The 15,495-nt window shown below is 41.3% G+C and overlaps 1 protein-coding gene across 2 annotated transcripts; it reads right to left on the bottom strand.

The window, feature by feature from the left end:
* Positions 1–7,125: 7,125 nt before the first annotated feature.
* Positions 7,126–13,376, bottom strand: NXT2 (nuclear transport factor 2 like export factor 2). Of its 2 annotated transcripts, none has more exons than XM_014854614.3 (4): positions 13,181–13,376; positions 12,122–12,208; positions 10,227–10,371; positions 7,126–9,337 (listed from the first exon to the last, which is right to left on the bottom strand). In XM_014854614.3, the coding sequence occupies exons 1-4, from the start codon at positions 13,193–13,195 to the stop codon at positions 9,156–9,158; spliced, it is 429 nt and encodes a 142-aa protein (XP_014710100.1). In that variant the 5' UTR covers positions 13,196–13,376; the 3' UTR covers positions 7,126–9,155. The 2 variants fall into 2 exon arrangements, with proteins under 2 accessions (XP_014710100.1, XP_014710101.1); XM_014854615.2 differs by lacking the exon at positions 13,181–13,376 and adding an exon at positions 12,940–13,076.
* Between the last annotated feature and the right edge of the window lie 2,119 nt (positions 13,377–15,495).

Here is a 15,495-nt window from a genome sequence, read left to right as displayed (position 1 = left end):
AGGCCAGGTATTAGTGAAGTGGTGGGTACCAATGTGTTCAGACCCAGCAGGTTTGATTTAAATAGGTGAGTTCTTTGGAAATAACTCTAGTCTCTCTCAGGTATAGACTAGGTATGGTTTAGCAACCTGCCAGGGAGCAGTATCTTCCAATCTCTTCACTCCTGCCCCAGGTGCTAAGGCAACCATCACATAGAAGGCAGAACATACCAGGGGAAAGTCCCCGACAAGTCTCATCAAAGGCTCCAAGGAGAAAGGAGCCCAGGAACAAAGTTGAGAGAATTATAACTTTGGAGATTCCTCTATTGTGCTAAGGACTGAACAGAGGTTGAAAGGGAAGCTGAACACTAGGAGGAAAAAGTCTGTCATAAGTGGGATACGGGATGTGTGAAAAGAGAGTAGCCCTGGACAATGTTACAGATGCTTTGACATTTTAGGGAACATTCTAAGAGGATGACTGTCAGAGATCCTACATTAGAAACATTAGGGAGCTTTTTATTAATGGCTTTATATCCATGTGTATTAATTAGGGATTTCTGCTTCTAGCTACGATGGAAGATGTTGTTGCAGAGTAATGCATAAAAACAATAGAAAAGCCATCTATTTGAAGGCATCAAGAGCTGCCGAAATAGCCAGGACTTGAGGATCCAAGATCCTGGAGAGAAGAGGACCACAGAGAGATGAGCCACTGCTTTGACCCTTAGGGCATTAGCTGACTCTTGGTGCAGGGCAAGAAACTGAGAATCTGGACCAAGTTCTCTGTCAAAAGTCAGAGAAGCCAGCAGAACTTTCAGAAATCTCAAGGAGCTGAGGAGATAAAAACTGGAGTTTAGAGTTGCCAAGGAGCCAATATCCCAGACAGAGGTGAAGCACAGAGAAGTTAGCTTGGCACTGGGTGCTTTTTTGACTCAAGACATTTACCAAATTATTAAGCTGCAGAGGGCAAGAGGCTAAGGAAGCAAGTAGAAAGCCACTGAAAAGTAGACTAGAGTTTTCAGAAGTCCCATAATACAGAAGGAAAAAATCTTTGAGTTTAGTACTTGCCAACAAGGGAGAGTCCTAGTAGACCCCTCAGGCTCTAAGTTACTGAAGGCCTACATCCTAGGGGTGGGAGGGAACCAGGGGGAGACTGAGCCTTACAAATACCGAAACTCACTTCAAGTCAGCTTAGTCCCTGATTGGGTTAAGGTGAATTCTGTACCCCCACAGTGCCTATTAGAAGATAGGGTGACCCTCTCTAGAGAAAGATAGCATGATTCGGATTGTCTACAACCCTTCATATACAATTTCCAGCATTTCAGTAAGAAATTACCAGGCATACCAAGAAATAGGACCAAAAGAATAAAACCCAGACAATAGTAAACAGACTAACAGATACTAACAGTGCCATGTGGGCCATACATTTCCATTCCCCAGCATTTCCGTCCCCATCCTCCATCTCCTGCCCCTGCCTTCCAGACCTGGACAGCCTAAGTGTCTCTCCATCCCCTCTTCAACTCCAACCCTCACAAGGCCAAATGCAATCAGCCAGCGTCCCAAGCCTTCTGCCAAAGTGGCTGGGGAACCTTTCCCGTAGCCTGGGTGTGGGGCTTTACAATGAGTCTTTGTCTCCTGTATTTTTTTCCTTGTTTGTGGACGTTTCCATGGCAGTCATCAAGCAGGCCACTAGGATACCTGCCTGAGAAGCCACCAGACACTCTCAATATTGATCAGTGCTTCAGTTCAGCAAAGGGCAGGCAACAAAAAGCCCTGGGTCAGTTTGGGTTCTCTAGTAAGCAGATACCAAGATGGAGTTAGGAGTAAAAGAGGTTTATTGAGGGTTAACACCTGTGAACGACAAAGACCGAGGAAACAGCATTGGGCAGGGAAGTCTCCAGACATTGATGCATATCTGACACTTGTGAAAGGAAAGACGGACAAAAGCAGAGCTATGCAGGCTGTGACGTGGATCTGAAAGTCTCGGCTAATCTAGGGGACAGCTGGAGAAAAAAGATGGCCCATTAGAGAAATCCTGCAAAGGACTGAACAGGCCAGGCTGTAGCATTCTCGCTGTGTTCAGTCATTGGCTAGAGACTGCCTCAGCAGGGTATGGTCTTGGCTCAAATACTGCAGCAGGTCTTGCAGGCACTGTAGCTGGAGGCTGTCAGCTAAATCTCCTCACAGCTGAAAGGTAAGTTCTTTCGTGAAGGGCAAATTGAGTAGTATCCCTTGCTGCCACAACCTCTAAGCCTTTCTAACCACCAGAAAAATGCCCAGCATGGTGGTATCTAGGCAGGTATCACCTAGTGACACTTCCAAGACAGGGTTTGCAAGTTGGGCTGGTTTCCTCTGCCTTACAAGGAGTAGGAGTGAGAATGGCTCCCACCCTGTGCTGTCGTATTTTTCTCTTCAGACATTAGCCCGAGTTTCACACTCAGTTGTGATATATATACTGAATATGCTTCTCCATGTTTACCCTTGGTTCTTGAAGCCTTCCAGCCAGGGAGGTAAGGAAATAAGATGCTAACAAGACATACAATGAGTAGGCACATATATACACTGGGTGTATGGGCAGCTAAGGCTCCTTCAGGCTTGGCTCTAAGAATGTACAACACAGCAATTATGCTACTCACTGCCACTTGCGGAGTGCCCGTAATTCTAATATCATAATAGTTAAGAATCATAAAGGCCTGGTTTTGAATCCTGTTATTGGCCTTAGACAAGTGACCATCTCTCCGAGCCTCAATTTCCTCATTTGAAAAATGGTTGTGGCAATAGTATCTATTTACTAAGGCTATTGTGAGGTCAAATGAGATGATAATGCATGTGAGGTGCTTAGCATAGGCTGCCATAGAAGTTCCCAATGATGGTTACCTATGTTGTTACTATGTGACAGGGACAGTACTGCTGTTATTTAATTCAAGCCTCATAACCTTGCAACGTAAGTATTATTATCTCCCTTTTATAGATGAGGAAGTGGAAGTTCTGGTAGAGGATTAATAAATTGCTAAAGGATCGCACAGCTACCAATTGGCAAGTCTGCAATTCACCTCCAGGTCTCTTTGACTCCAGAGTCCAGACCCTTTAGTTCACACCACACTACCTTCTAGAGTTTTCCTAGGCTGCTGCCAAAGGGGCTCTGCAGGCTAATAAGTGGCATGGGGCAGAAATGGGGTTTGGGAGTGTTTTCAGTCTTCTGTCAACTAGGTGTGAGAGCAGCAGTGGAATGAAAGCCATTATTACAGTGAACAGAAGTCAAAAGAATGCATAATCAGTAAGATATTTGAGTGGTTATATGCGAGGCTAATTTATATTCCACGGTAAATGATACATATGAGTTCACCTTCTGGCAAGGTATAGTTTTAGGGGTACCAAAGGTCCCTGTGATCTTCAAATCAAACTCCTCCCATCCCTCACACACAAAATATATGTCTGAAGAGCCAAGACGAGCGAGATATTGGAGTTATGGTAGTGTTGCAGCTGCTTCCAGACAAAATGCAACCACCCCAAGAGACAAAAGCCCATCCCCTCCAGAGCGAGCTTATGAGTTAACAAACTTAACTTCAAAAAGGAGGGTGGGGCCTGAGGATATTACTCTGTAGGCAGAGAAGTTTGGAGCTGGGAAGTGGGATTTGCGGGGAGGGCAGGATAGGTCTAATCTACAAGAAGCATAACAAGGTAGGGCCCCAGAAGGATAGGAGAAAGGGACACATGGAGGAAAGAGGTCACCTCATCCCTAGTTTTACCACTGATCTCCCAGAGATTTGTGAGTGTATGTATTTTTTTAGCTACATCTCTCATTCTAAGGTGAAGGGCTTCCCAGCCACCATGCCTTCCCTCCCAGAGAGATCATTAATTTCCTCTCCAAGGGAGGTTATATTTTCTGGTTTCTCTCCCCTACTTTCTCCCCTTTTATTTTCAGACGTTTTGAAGCAATATTTCCCCAACTGTCCCTCCCTCTTCCACCAACTACTTTCTCCTCTGTCCCCTTCTCTGGCCCTTTCTCTCCAGCAACATCCAAAACCAGTGAATTTTTAGCTGAGATTGGGCCTGGATCATTGGGAATCTTGGGTGCCACAGATGGACAGATGAGCTTAGTAGAGAAATGGTTCCGAAAGGATCTTTCATAAGTGACACAAAAGGGTCAGGGCCACAAAGAGCTTGTTGGCCACCTCAGGCAGCTCAGGACTCCAAGGCAAACAGCAGCAGCTGTACTTGGTAAGTGTTGCAAACTCCTCTTGCTGATTTCCTGCCCTTGAGTGAGAGATTTGGAATCAATAATGTTACAGTCCATTTTTTCCCCTGGTCACAGAAAGACTTCTCAAAAACACATTTGCAAATTGCTATCCTTGCTTCCCTTTAAGATTCCCCTGAATCTCTTTTTATGGTCAAATAGCCATCTCTATCAATGTAATTTTAGTCTTTTTGCGGAGCTTGATAAGTCTCATAAAGGCAGTGGCAGGATTTAGAATGAGTGTCTGCTTGTGGACGGCAGTCCCTATCAATTGATTTTACCCTGGGGAGACGGAGAAGCCAATTATCAAGCCAAAAAATATAACTATTGTATTTGTGCAGTACTTTACACTTCTCAAAATATTCTCACATTTGTTGTCATTTGATCCTCACAACCACCTGGTGGGCCAGATAGGACAAATCTCCATTCAACAGCTGAAGAGAGGTCCAGAGTAAGTGAATCGCCTAAGGTCACAAAGCACATCAGGGGCAGAATGTCCTTAGAATACAGGTGTCCTTTGGATCTGACACCAGGATTTACAGCTTAGAGACCACCACAGCCCTTGTTAACCCGAGGGGGCTCATACAGAGATGTGTGGAGTGTTCAAGGAGGGAGAGAAAGGAAAAACACATGAAATTGACTTAAAATAGACTGAAATACAGTTTATGTGGTATCCAACCATGTTCAAAAGCGGTTCCGCTGGAATGCCTTCTCCGTTCTCCGCTTGGACATCTGAAACAGGGCAGCCTCCTGCCTATTTCAACTCCTTTTTATTGCCGCACATCCTATTCCCAGATTCTACCTAAAAACTAACTTCAAGAGTTGCTTTTGAAGCTCTGAACTTGAGGCGCAAGATAAGGAATGGGAGGAAAAGAGTGCTGCCCTTCACGGACCTCCACGAATATCCCTGAGGAGGAAGTTTTTGATCATTTCTAAGTCTAGGTGACATCACGGACATATGGCACCACTTTTTGTAAGCCTAATTTTTCACCCCCACTAGAAAGTGATAGTGAAAATATTATGCTTCCTCTATTTCTCTGTTTTCCAAACTGCTGGTACAATCCATTAGGAAGTCATAAAAACCAATTCACCAGGCTATGACCAGCATTTTCAAAACAAATTAATAAAGGGGCCAGCCCGGTGGCCTAGTGGTTAAGTTTACATGCTCTGCTTTGGCGGCCCAGGGTTCACTGTTTTGGATGCCAGGCTCAGACCTACACACCGCTTATCAAGCCATGCTGTGGCTACATCCCACGTATAACAAATAGAGGAAGATGGGCACAGATGTTACCTCAGGGACAATCTTCCTCAGCAAAAAAAGAACAACTGGCAGCAGATGATAGCTCAGGGCTAATCTTCCTCACCAAAAAAAAAAAAAAAGTGAAATAGAAAATGCTAGAAACACATTGCAAGTAGTAAGCATGAGTTTTATTTTGGACATAAAATTTCTGTTAGTTGTATTTATGCATCTGTATGGTGGCTTTTGACATTTTACAGTTTTTACAGTGGATTAGAGCGAATCTTTTGAAAGCCACTAGAGGTTGCATATACCTCAATCCCAGATTTAGGCTGTATCCTGACTCTCCATCTGACACGTTATTCCAACAACAGTCTACATTTCCCTTTTAGTACTTCTCTAGGAAGCAAGACTGACAAATATATATAGCCCACTGATAGTCACTGAGAAATCTTTTGTGCAGAAAGCTGCATTTGGCAAAGAAGGGCAAATATTTTATTAATAGAATACAGCAGTGTTTGGTAGTAAGTGTTTTGATGAAATATTTTTATTGTCCAGAGCCAACTGTTAAATCAAAAAGCCAAACATGCCTTACCATTTCCCCCTAAACGTGTGCTAAGGTTAGGTTAAAGCTTGTCCTTTCTACCCTATATTAAATCATATTATAACAAAAATCAGCAAATCAAGTTCTCCTCTATCAAACTTCCTGCCTAATTTCAGACACGTCACTTCAGCAATATTCCCGAATGAAAGAACTCGGTACTTTCTTGGTTTTTATTTGACTTCTTGCTTCTTTCCCAAACGCTGCACTCACCCGTAACCTCATTGGGACTATCTTTTTAGACACACGATACCTTACTAGGTAATTTTCCCAAAATAGGAAAATGTTATGCCTCCAATCACCCAGGAATATGCATGCTTAGTGTCTGTGGCTCATCCAGCCATATGAGCTAGCCACGAAATACAAACAACTTGGTGACAGAGTTCGAGTCATGAGTTTCTAGCCTCTTAGGCGTACAGCCTTTCACTTCCATTAATGCCTACCAAATTTAGACCTAAGTAACTCCTAACCATTTTTATCTAGGCAAAATTCATTACTGTATTCAATCACTCTAAGAAGCCAATGATTGCAAGACTCAGCAGTATTTTATGTACCCCTCGGAAAAGAGCAAAAGCCAATTAAACTATGATTTGGCATCAATTTATGATCCATACCAATTTCAGGGGTATTAAATTGTGAAAAATATGTGCATCTTTGAAGAGATGAAATACGGTAGCTGGATTTCAAGGGCTGTTGCCTCTTCTCACTCCTCTCCAAGTGTCTGTTGACATATTTTTAAAGTAGAATTAAAGTTACAGGGACCATTCCTTCTGGAAATCAACTGTCTTTTGGTTTCACTGCCTACTAAATATAGCATTTTGGCTAGCTTCTCAAGGTTAAAATTTCCAACGTCTCACCAGAAACTTCACTGCTGCCCCAAACAGGTGATCTCAGCAACGTGAATATTTGGTAGGAAAAGAGGAAGAATAAAGTGGGCTAGCGAAAAGACCAAGTCCAAGTTGTCAACAATTGTTTTCAATATTCTCACGTTTTTTAAATTTGAAAAACCTTACATTGTAAAGAAACAACTACCTGTTCTGGAGACTTAAAAAAAATCAAAAGACCTTAAAAACAAGCTTAGGAAAACTTGTCACAAGGCAGATTTTATTTTTTTTCAAGTTACAAAAATATGTGCATGTCAAAAATAGTCTAGTCCGTATAAGAGTAGTTCCAGCCATTTCAAAGTTATACAGTTTGGAAAAAGCAGTTCATATACAAGTCTTAAACCACACAACTCATGAATAGTATACAACCACTCAATTCATTTATTGCTAATTATATGCAGCTTTTACACGAGACTGTTCTCCATACAGGAAAGGGCAGTGTTTGGGCACTCTGTTGCTGCGAAAACTGTGGTTTTAAAAAGCCAATCCAAAATTAGAATAAGCTCACTCCTAGTAGAATAACGTGTAAGTTTTGATCAGTACTACAAGGTGTAGTCAAATTTCAGTTCCACCTCCTTCTCCTATTTAATTCTATTTTGTTAATATATCAGAAATATAACGTTTAGTTTGGGGCAAGAGTAAATGAATTACTGGTTTTCAAATTAAGTGATAAGAAACATTAACTTTGAGTTGCAATATAGAAACAAAGCTGGCATATCTAGCTTAAAAGCATTAAAACAGTAAGTTCAAGAATGGAAAAACGTTTGCAGTTTAACCAGAAACCAAAGCTAGCTCTTTAGACGTTGAGACATAAAATGAATTAATTTGCTCTTTTGAAGTTTTGGGCTTATGAAGATCTGCTGTTCTCTATTTTTTCTTTAAAAAGACAGAGATAGCCACATAACAGGAACATGTTTTAAAACAGATCTATTTTCTCAATGCCATATGGAAGAACGAATCATAAAACTAAATAATTTTTACTTCAAATAAGTAAAAAAAAGGATCATGCAGTTGACAGTGTAAAACACAGGAAACAAATCACTTACCTGGGCTGGGGGGTGGGGGGGGGTAATGCATAGGAGACTTTTGGCCTGAAGTTCACACGGAAGACTTAGAAGTTAAGGGTGTCCCAAAGAGATAGCAATGGCTTTGTTTCCAACTTTCCTGTCAGACCCTGCTGCAGGGTCAGGCTTATTGCTGACATTTTACCCCCGTAAGTTATGGAATAAATTGAGATGTATACTGGTGATAAACATGAGGTGAACTGGGAAAACCTTTAAAAATCATTCTTAGAACAAAAGTGACAAGCATGACCATTTGGCAAGGATACTTAGTACCTTAATGACTTAAATCCTAAAAATAGGCTACATTTTTAGGAGGTAGAAAAGTACCAAAAATTTACCATGTGGCCACCCCTCTTAACTTCTGGCCAACCTTGGATCTCTACATTTCTCACTCCTCATTCTCCCATTAAAGCTATTAGTCCTGCTACCATCCATTACCGAAAGTTACAGACCTGGAGCTGCCAAGAAAAAGCTTTCTAAGTTTGGCTTTTAAGCCACTGAGTGTATCCAATACTCAGGTACCAACTGAGAACATTTTACCCCTCTCTAGTAGATTACTTCACTTCATGAGAAAACATGCCAACATACAAACATTACTTAATATGAAAAAAGACTACTGAACATCTCTACACGTGATTCAAACACATCAGAGTAGTTATGCAAACCTAACTTAGTAACGTTTTCATTGAACTGATTTGGAAAGACCTTATGTTAAAAGTACATTAACAGTGTTTACTGAAAATAGGTATGTATTCTACTACAAAATTAACCTAATAACAAAAAAATGCTTCACTTCCTCCCAGAGAGTGATGTTGTGCTGATGTCCCATAGAGAGTATTATAAAAGGATTTTATTTTTGCAGTAGGCTGGGCTCACAGTGAGTATGTTAGTACAGAAGTCATGTATTTAATATTACTATAAGAATGTCATTAATGAAATGTATATAAGGCATGTAAAAAATTAGCATTAAAGCTCTTAAGGGCAACGATTTAAACCAGCAGCTGCTAGAAAAGGTGCTGCTAGAACAATAAAAAAAAATTAAAGAAACTTAGTTTCAGCACATACTAGTTTATAGTGCTTCTGCAGTGAAATGAATTAACTCACATAAATTTCTGTTGCTGCTACTAATGGACCCAAGGAGAATGGAGTTTTTCCCCCTTTAACTGCTAGCCCAATCTTGAAAACGGAAGCAATCACTTGCAATCTTCCACACAGTGTTGTTAGGAGTAGACTGAGCAGTCAGCAGGAAGGTCTGGTTGAAGAAGTGTTGTTTGTTGCCATCAAACTTCACAGTTCCACTGGTCACAACAAGAACTGTAGTCTGGGCCTGAGTAGCTTGCTCTTCACCCACACACAGAAAGAGAGGAGGTCAGTTTCTATCTTTAAATAAGCAGATTTTCAGGCTTAAACTATATTGCTTACAATTTAACACTAGAAAAAGTTTCATAAACTTCCCTTACCTTGAGCATAATCTTGAGTAAGCACAGCCAAAGGCAGAAAATTAAATAATCACTTCAAATATATTAAAATTATTATCAGTACAGAAAGATTTTGCGTACTCTAAAGTTCCAAAATAAAGAGCTTATATCTAGCATAGGACCATTTGGTTTCCGTATTTATTAATGTTTCATTGGGTTTCTAACAGAGGTTTTTCATATTTTGCTTCTTAAGCTATTGTTCTTTCCAAAAACTGTGACGGGAAAAAAATCACCCTCAACTACTACTTAAGACACTTAGGACCCCACCTAGAGGTTAATCTTACAAACTGCATCAATCGACTTTGATTCAAATTCTGTCTTGCCAAACCCATCCTTTCACATAACAAATTTCTTCTGTGAAATTTTAATAGGTTGTAAGATAATCAAACACGTTAATCAGAGGTATAATTTTTCTCTGGAGACATTTCAAGGCACAGAAGACAACTATTTATTTAAGGAAAAAATATAATTGTTCCTCTCCATCAACAATCACATTTAGTCTCAAACTTCTAACCTAACTTTTAATAAGCCATCATCACACAATCCACCCAAACCTCCTAGCGCTCCTCTGCAGTGAGACACATCTAAAGGAGACCCCAAGTCTGATTTGACAACTGAATTTTTCATAACATTTAACTTGCTCAAAAAGGTAATTACTTCTACCTCTAAAAGCCGCTTGCTGCTTTTGGTGCTAAAGCTCCGTGCTCACTAAAGGAAAACAAAGGAAGTACCTTAAAAGATCATGATCTTACCATGAACTGGTTGGCAATCTAACATATTGACCTGGAACTCACTAGAAGGCAACATCTCAAAAAAATTGTTTAGAGCTTCCAGCCCTGTAACAACATTTCCATTCCATATTAAAGTGGCCTTGTCCAAATACAGCCTGATTAGTGCCTAAAAAGAACAAAAAAAGGAAAGACTTTTGTTTCTGGGTATGCATTTTATAGAAATGGGTTGAAAAGTTACAGGTGCTATATACACATTTTCACAGTTCTACCTCCATCACTACTCCCCTTGCCCCCTCCCCCTGGAAGACAACACAAACAAAGTGTCTGCCTTATAATCTTGGCCTTAAATAGCTATCACCCTACTCTTAATAAACTAGGCAACTAAATATTTTTTTCATATTTCACTTTAGCCAGAATGAGAAAACTTTGCATTCAAACTGGAAGAGAGTTTTAAAGTTTTGCCTTCTATATTAAAATGAATTAAATGATCACAGGTTTCAAGCACATGCAGCCCCAAATCAGTTTTAGTCCCCCTCTCTTTTCTAATTCTGAATGAAGTTGTAAGTTAGGCCCTACCTGTTCACTTCAATCCTAATGTTTATAGACACGTGAGTCATTTAAGGTTTGAACCAGTTAATGTTGTATGGGTTAGGAAGAATTAGTTCCTTTTACTGCTATTCGAATAGCATATTTAGTTCAAAAGAATCACAAGTACTTGCTACAGCAGAGTCTTCAATAAGTAAGTTAAGGCCCAAATAACACCAAATTCAACAGGTAACTGTAGTCACGGGAGTTAGTCACAGGAGTTCAGTGTGTCACAGGATACATTATTTGCTTAACTCTAAAATTTAACTTGGTTTAAAAGGCAACACATATCTTGACTCTGGAAATGAACTATGTTGCCTTTTTTGCTACTTTATTTTTGAAAGCAGCAAGGTACAATAAAAATCCATTGTCACATTCCTTGCCCCTGTCCCATGTCATCAAACATCAGTACCAGGAACTTCTTTCATCTTTTGCCTTAAAAAATAGGTTTTTAAAGATATTAACTTCTGTACCTGCAGCATAGAGAAAATTCTCTCAAACACATTAGTCCTATGCTAATAAGAGACCTAGGCAAGACTCAAGCACATACTGAAATAATTACTTAAAAGACATGGCTCAGGGATAAATCACAACGAAGAAAGCTGACGAAGTGAGAACTTGTTCTGCTCAAGACCGAAAGTATCCAAGCCGTGTGGATTGTGTTTGTGCATGCCAGCTATAGCTGTGAGATTTAATCAGAAATTATTAATACTGGAAATTAAAGGCGCAAATCAGGGAACATCCCCTGTAATGGCAGACCCCTTCACCAGCACTAATACAATTTTAACCATATTGGTTAAATGGTGGGACTAAGAAAAGGTAACATATTTAAGTAAACATATTTCGGGCCCCATGTTAAAAGCAGTATTTAAATTAATTCCCACTTACCACCCTAAAAGTAAAATGAAGTTTAGAGAGGTTAGCAACTTGCCTAAGGTCACAGAGCTAGTAAAGGCAGAGCTATGATTCCAGAGCCCACACTTCCATTAATACCATACCAATCCTTCCATAAGCAATACACTTTTAAAAAATGAATCCACACGGGCCAGCCTGGTGGCGTAGTGGTTATGTTCACATGCTTTGCCTTGGCAGCCCAGGTTCGCAGGTTCAGATCCCGGGCACAGACCTGGCACCACTTGTCAAGCCATGCTGTGGTGGCATCCCACATAAAATAGAGGAAGATTGGCACAGATGTTAGCTCAGGGCCAGCCTTCCTCACAAAAAACAGAAAAACAAACCAAGTCCACAGCTATCACTTATGCAAGTCAGATGAATGGCTGGTTCAAAAAAGAACGCATTTAAGAAAGAGCAAAGGAGTCTGTAACACTCACCCGTCTTCTTTTGTCCATTGTCTCATAGTAAATATTGACAAATTCCTCAGCAGCTCTACATGCCTGGTCTACGTAAGTTTTAAAATCCTACAAGAAAAAACTCGTAAGTGTATTATCACCACCCCTCCAACCGCTCACAAACACAAAACCACCAAGAAAAGTTATTGATTTCATCTTGTAGCTCCACACACAGTCCACATTCTTCCATATAAATTCGGACATTTTAAAATTTAGGACTCAAATATTTCCGATTTTTGAATTTTTCACTATTTTTAGGTACATATCTTTAGAACATACTCATCCTTCATTAGTGAATTTTTTTCTCTCTTCATACATAAATTTATAATCTTTGCCCGACAACTGGTACTTTAAGTACTTTTGGCTTTCAATATTTTCCAAAACATTGACTTTAATAAAAATGATGTGGTCTGAATCTTAAAAAAAAAAGGGGGGGGGGCGGGACTGCCATTGAATAAGTTAGGCAAGCGCTGAGTTCTCAAGTGAAAATTTATGACCTCGCTCAAAAGCTGCTGAATGGGAAAAAAAACAGGATGAGAATAAAGTTCAAGAAACTACTTGAAAAACCAGGTACTTAGGAAACTTCCTCGCAGTATGTAAAAATTCACCGGCGTTTGTAAAAAATGGTAAAACCGAAGAAAATGCTGTTGGGGTTTTCTCCTGCAGGAAAATTAAATACCTCCTTCCCCAGCCATTTACCAAGCCCAGCCTATCATTTGAATTTTTGTCTCAGGTGATCGAAAGTTATCTAGAGAGGGAGCTAATCGAGCAAAGGAGACTGCAAACCATCAACAACAGACCCCAACATTCCCGCCTCTCGCTCGCTTTCATCCCAGGGTCCTTCCTAGGATCTGAAAGGGAGCGCACGGCCGCCGGGGGCCGGGGGTCGGGACAGCAAGGATGGAGAGGGGCTGCAGCGAGAGCGCCAATCCCTCAGTCGCCCCGTGACCACGTGACGCACAGCCAGCCCGGCCCCGCGTCCCTCCCCTCAGCCGCCCAAGCCCCGGTGCCCAGGAACCCTGCCGCGGCCCGGGCACTCACCACAGACATGGCCATCTGGGAGCCCGAAGCAGCCTGCTCAGGCAGTGGCGGCGTCACTACGTCCTCACGTGTCCGGCTCCCCGAGCTGCGGGAGGACCAAATATTTAGGAAGACAGCGAAACCCGCCAAACGCACGGAATTTTCTGCCCGCCCATTCTCTCCCGGAAGTAGCTCGGTCCGTTGTTAAAAGCACCCCGATGTTCCAACCTTGAGTGCACATTCCTTCAGTTCCGACCCTTCAATGCCTTCTGTATTCCCTTGTTTGATACTCAGTTTGGAAGAAAAAAAAAAAACTTTGCTTTTGTAAACTGGATACTCTAAAGAAAGTATCCATTTTTCCAACGACGCGCCCTGGGCAAAGAACAAAAACAACTATTTAAACGGTCCAATAGGGGGACTTCTTTGCTCCAGGAGGCGGGGCCAAGACTAGCTGAAGACCAATGAGAAACGCCATGAGAGAACTGCCGGCTCTCTGGCCTATAGGAAAAATGGGTGGAGCTTGAGAAAAGGCGCGCAATCGTATTGCGCATGACTGACAGAAAGCGACTTCGAGTTCTGGAACGTTGTGGAAGAATGGATCCTAACTGAATTAAACCCCAAAGTCGCAGTAGTATTCCTAAAATTATTCACTATTTGGTGAATAATATTTGGCAGCCCCTCAAATGAAGACTAGTCTACAGCGCTGTTCACCACCTTCCCAAACCTACTAACAACTGCAACCTACTAAAAACATTTAAAATTTTGTTGAGCAGTAACTACAAGCAAAGTACCTTTCTAGGCATTTTAACCCATATTCACTTTCTACTTACAATAACACTATCAAGTAATCACCTCCATTTTAGAGTTAAGACACAGACTCATTAAGTAACCTGCTTAGGGTCACAAACTATCTGGGCTTCAAGCTCAAGCAGTTTTTAACCACTGACTTCACTCCCCAGCATCCTTTAAAACCGCTCATCTCAAAGCCCCCAAGAACTTCTGGGCGGTCAAATCAATTAGCCGTCCCCATGGTCTTACCCTGAGTGGCTGCGTCCTGGCCGCTCGTGAAAATAGTCGCTCCTTTCACGGCGTCTTCTCCAGTCTTCCCAGTGTCCTCTGAATCTCCTCATACTTTCAACCTTAATTTCCCCCCCCCGGTTCTCCTTCCTTTAGACCAGCTCTAGCTACAGCTACCTCCCCTGGTATCCTCTTTCTTCGGCTGCGCCCCCTTTTATGGACGTTGCTTCCGGGGTGTCTCCCCTTTAAAATCTCCCTGCCCTCGCGTGATCTCAGTTGCTCTCGTATGCTAATAAAGCTCAATGACGCCGCTCCAGCCCACGCCTCTTTTCTGAGCTCCAGTTCCACGTACAGAATTTGGTAACCTGCGCGCCGGAATGCGCAACAGGCTTTTCAAACTCGTATAGTCCCAAATTTAAACTCATTATTTCCTCTATGCTTCCGATGTTCCGTATTCTTTCAATCCTCTATGCTTGAATTATTGGAATCTTTTTATTTTTTGGTTCCCAGCCCCCCATCATTATAATTCATTCGTTCATTCAACGAATATTTACTGAGCGCATACTTTGGGCCAGGCATTATGCAAAGTTTGGATATAGAGTGGTGAACCAAATATACATGATCCATACCTTCGTGAAGCTCACAATGTAATGGGAGTACTAGACAATACACAAAACATTAATGAATTGCAAAGGAATTCCAAGTAACTTGCTCAGTTCTACTCATTCTTTAAAACAACATCTGTCTGTCTCTCTCTCCTCTCTTTCTCTCTCTCCTCTATACACAAACTTTGATGGCTCTATTCTCATTTTTCCAGAATTTTCCTATTCAAAGACCTACATTGGCCTGGTCTCACTTTACCTTTCCAGACTTCTCTCCCATTATTCACCAATATTGGCAAAGTTAACTACTACTGTTGCCAAAAAGGACTTATATTTACTGCTTTATAGGTGATTTCTTTTCTCTTTTTTGTGATTGCTTTTCTTGATTGAGAGTTTAGAATGTGTCTGGTGTTATGATTTCATTGAATCCTCACAACCCCTGGAGAGGGAAATATTACTATCTAGATTTTTAAGAATTTAAACTGAAGTTCAAAGAGGTTAAGTAAGTTGGCCAAATGATACAGCTAGTGGAGCTCCAATTTCAACCCACAACTGTCTGACCCTAAAGTCTTTGCTCTTAGGAAACCTGCTATCTAAGCATTTGCTTATATGTTCTTGTTTTGGAATGTTTGTTCCCTCTATTTCTACCTGCCCTTCAGGAACCAAAGCAGGTGCAGCCTTCTCGGTGAAGCCTTCTCTCATTTCATGTCCCGTAAA

The sequence above is a fragment of the Equus asinus genome, chromosome X (genome assembly GCF_041296235.1).
Source record: "Equus asinus isolate D_3611 breed Donkey chromosome X, EquAss-T2T_v2, whole genome shotgun sequence".
In the NCBI taxonomy this organism is placed as follows: Eukaryota; Metazoa; Chordata; class Mammalia; order Perissodactyla; family Equidae; genus Equus; species Equus asinus.
This window is presented reverse-complemented; position numbering and strand designations above follow the sequence as displayed.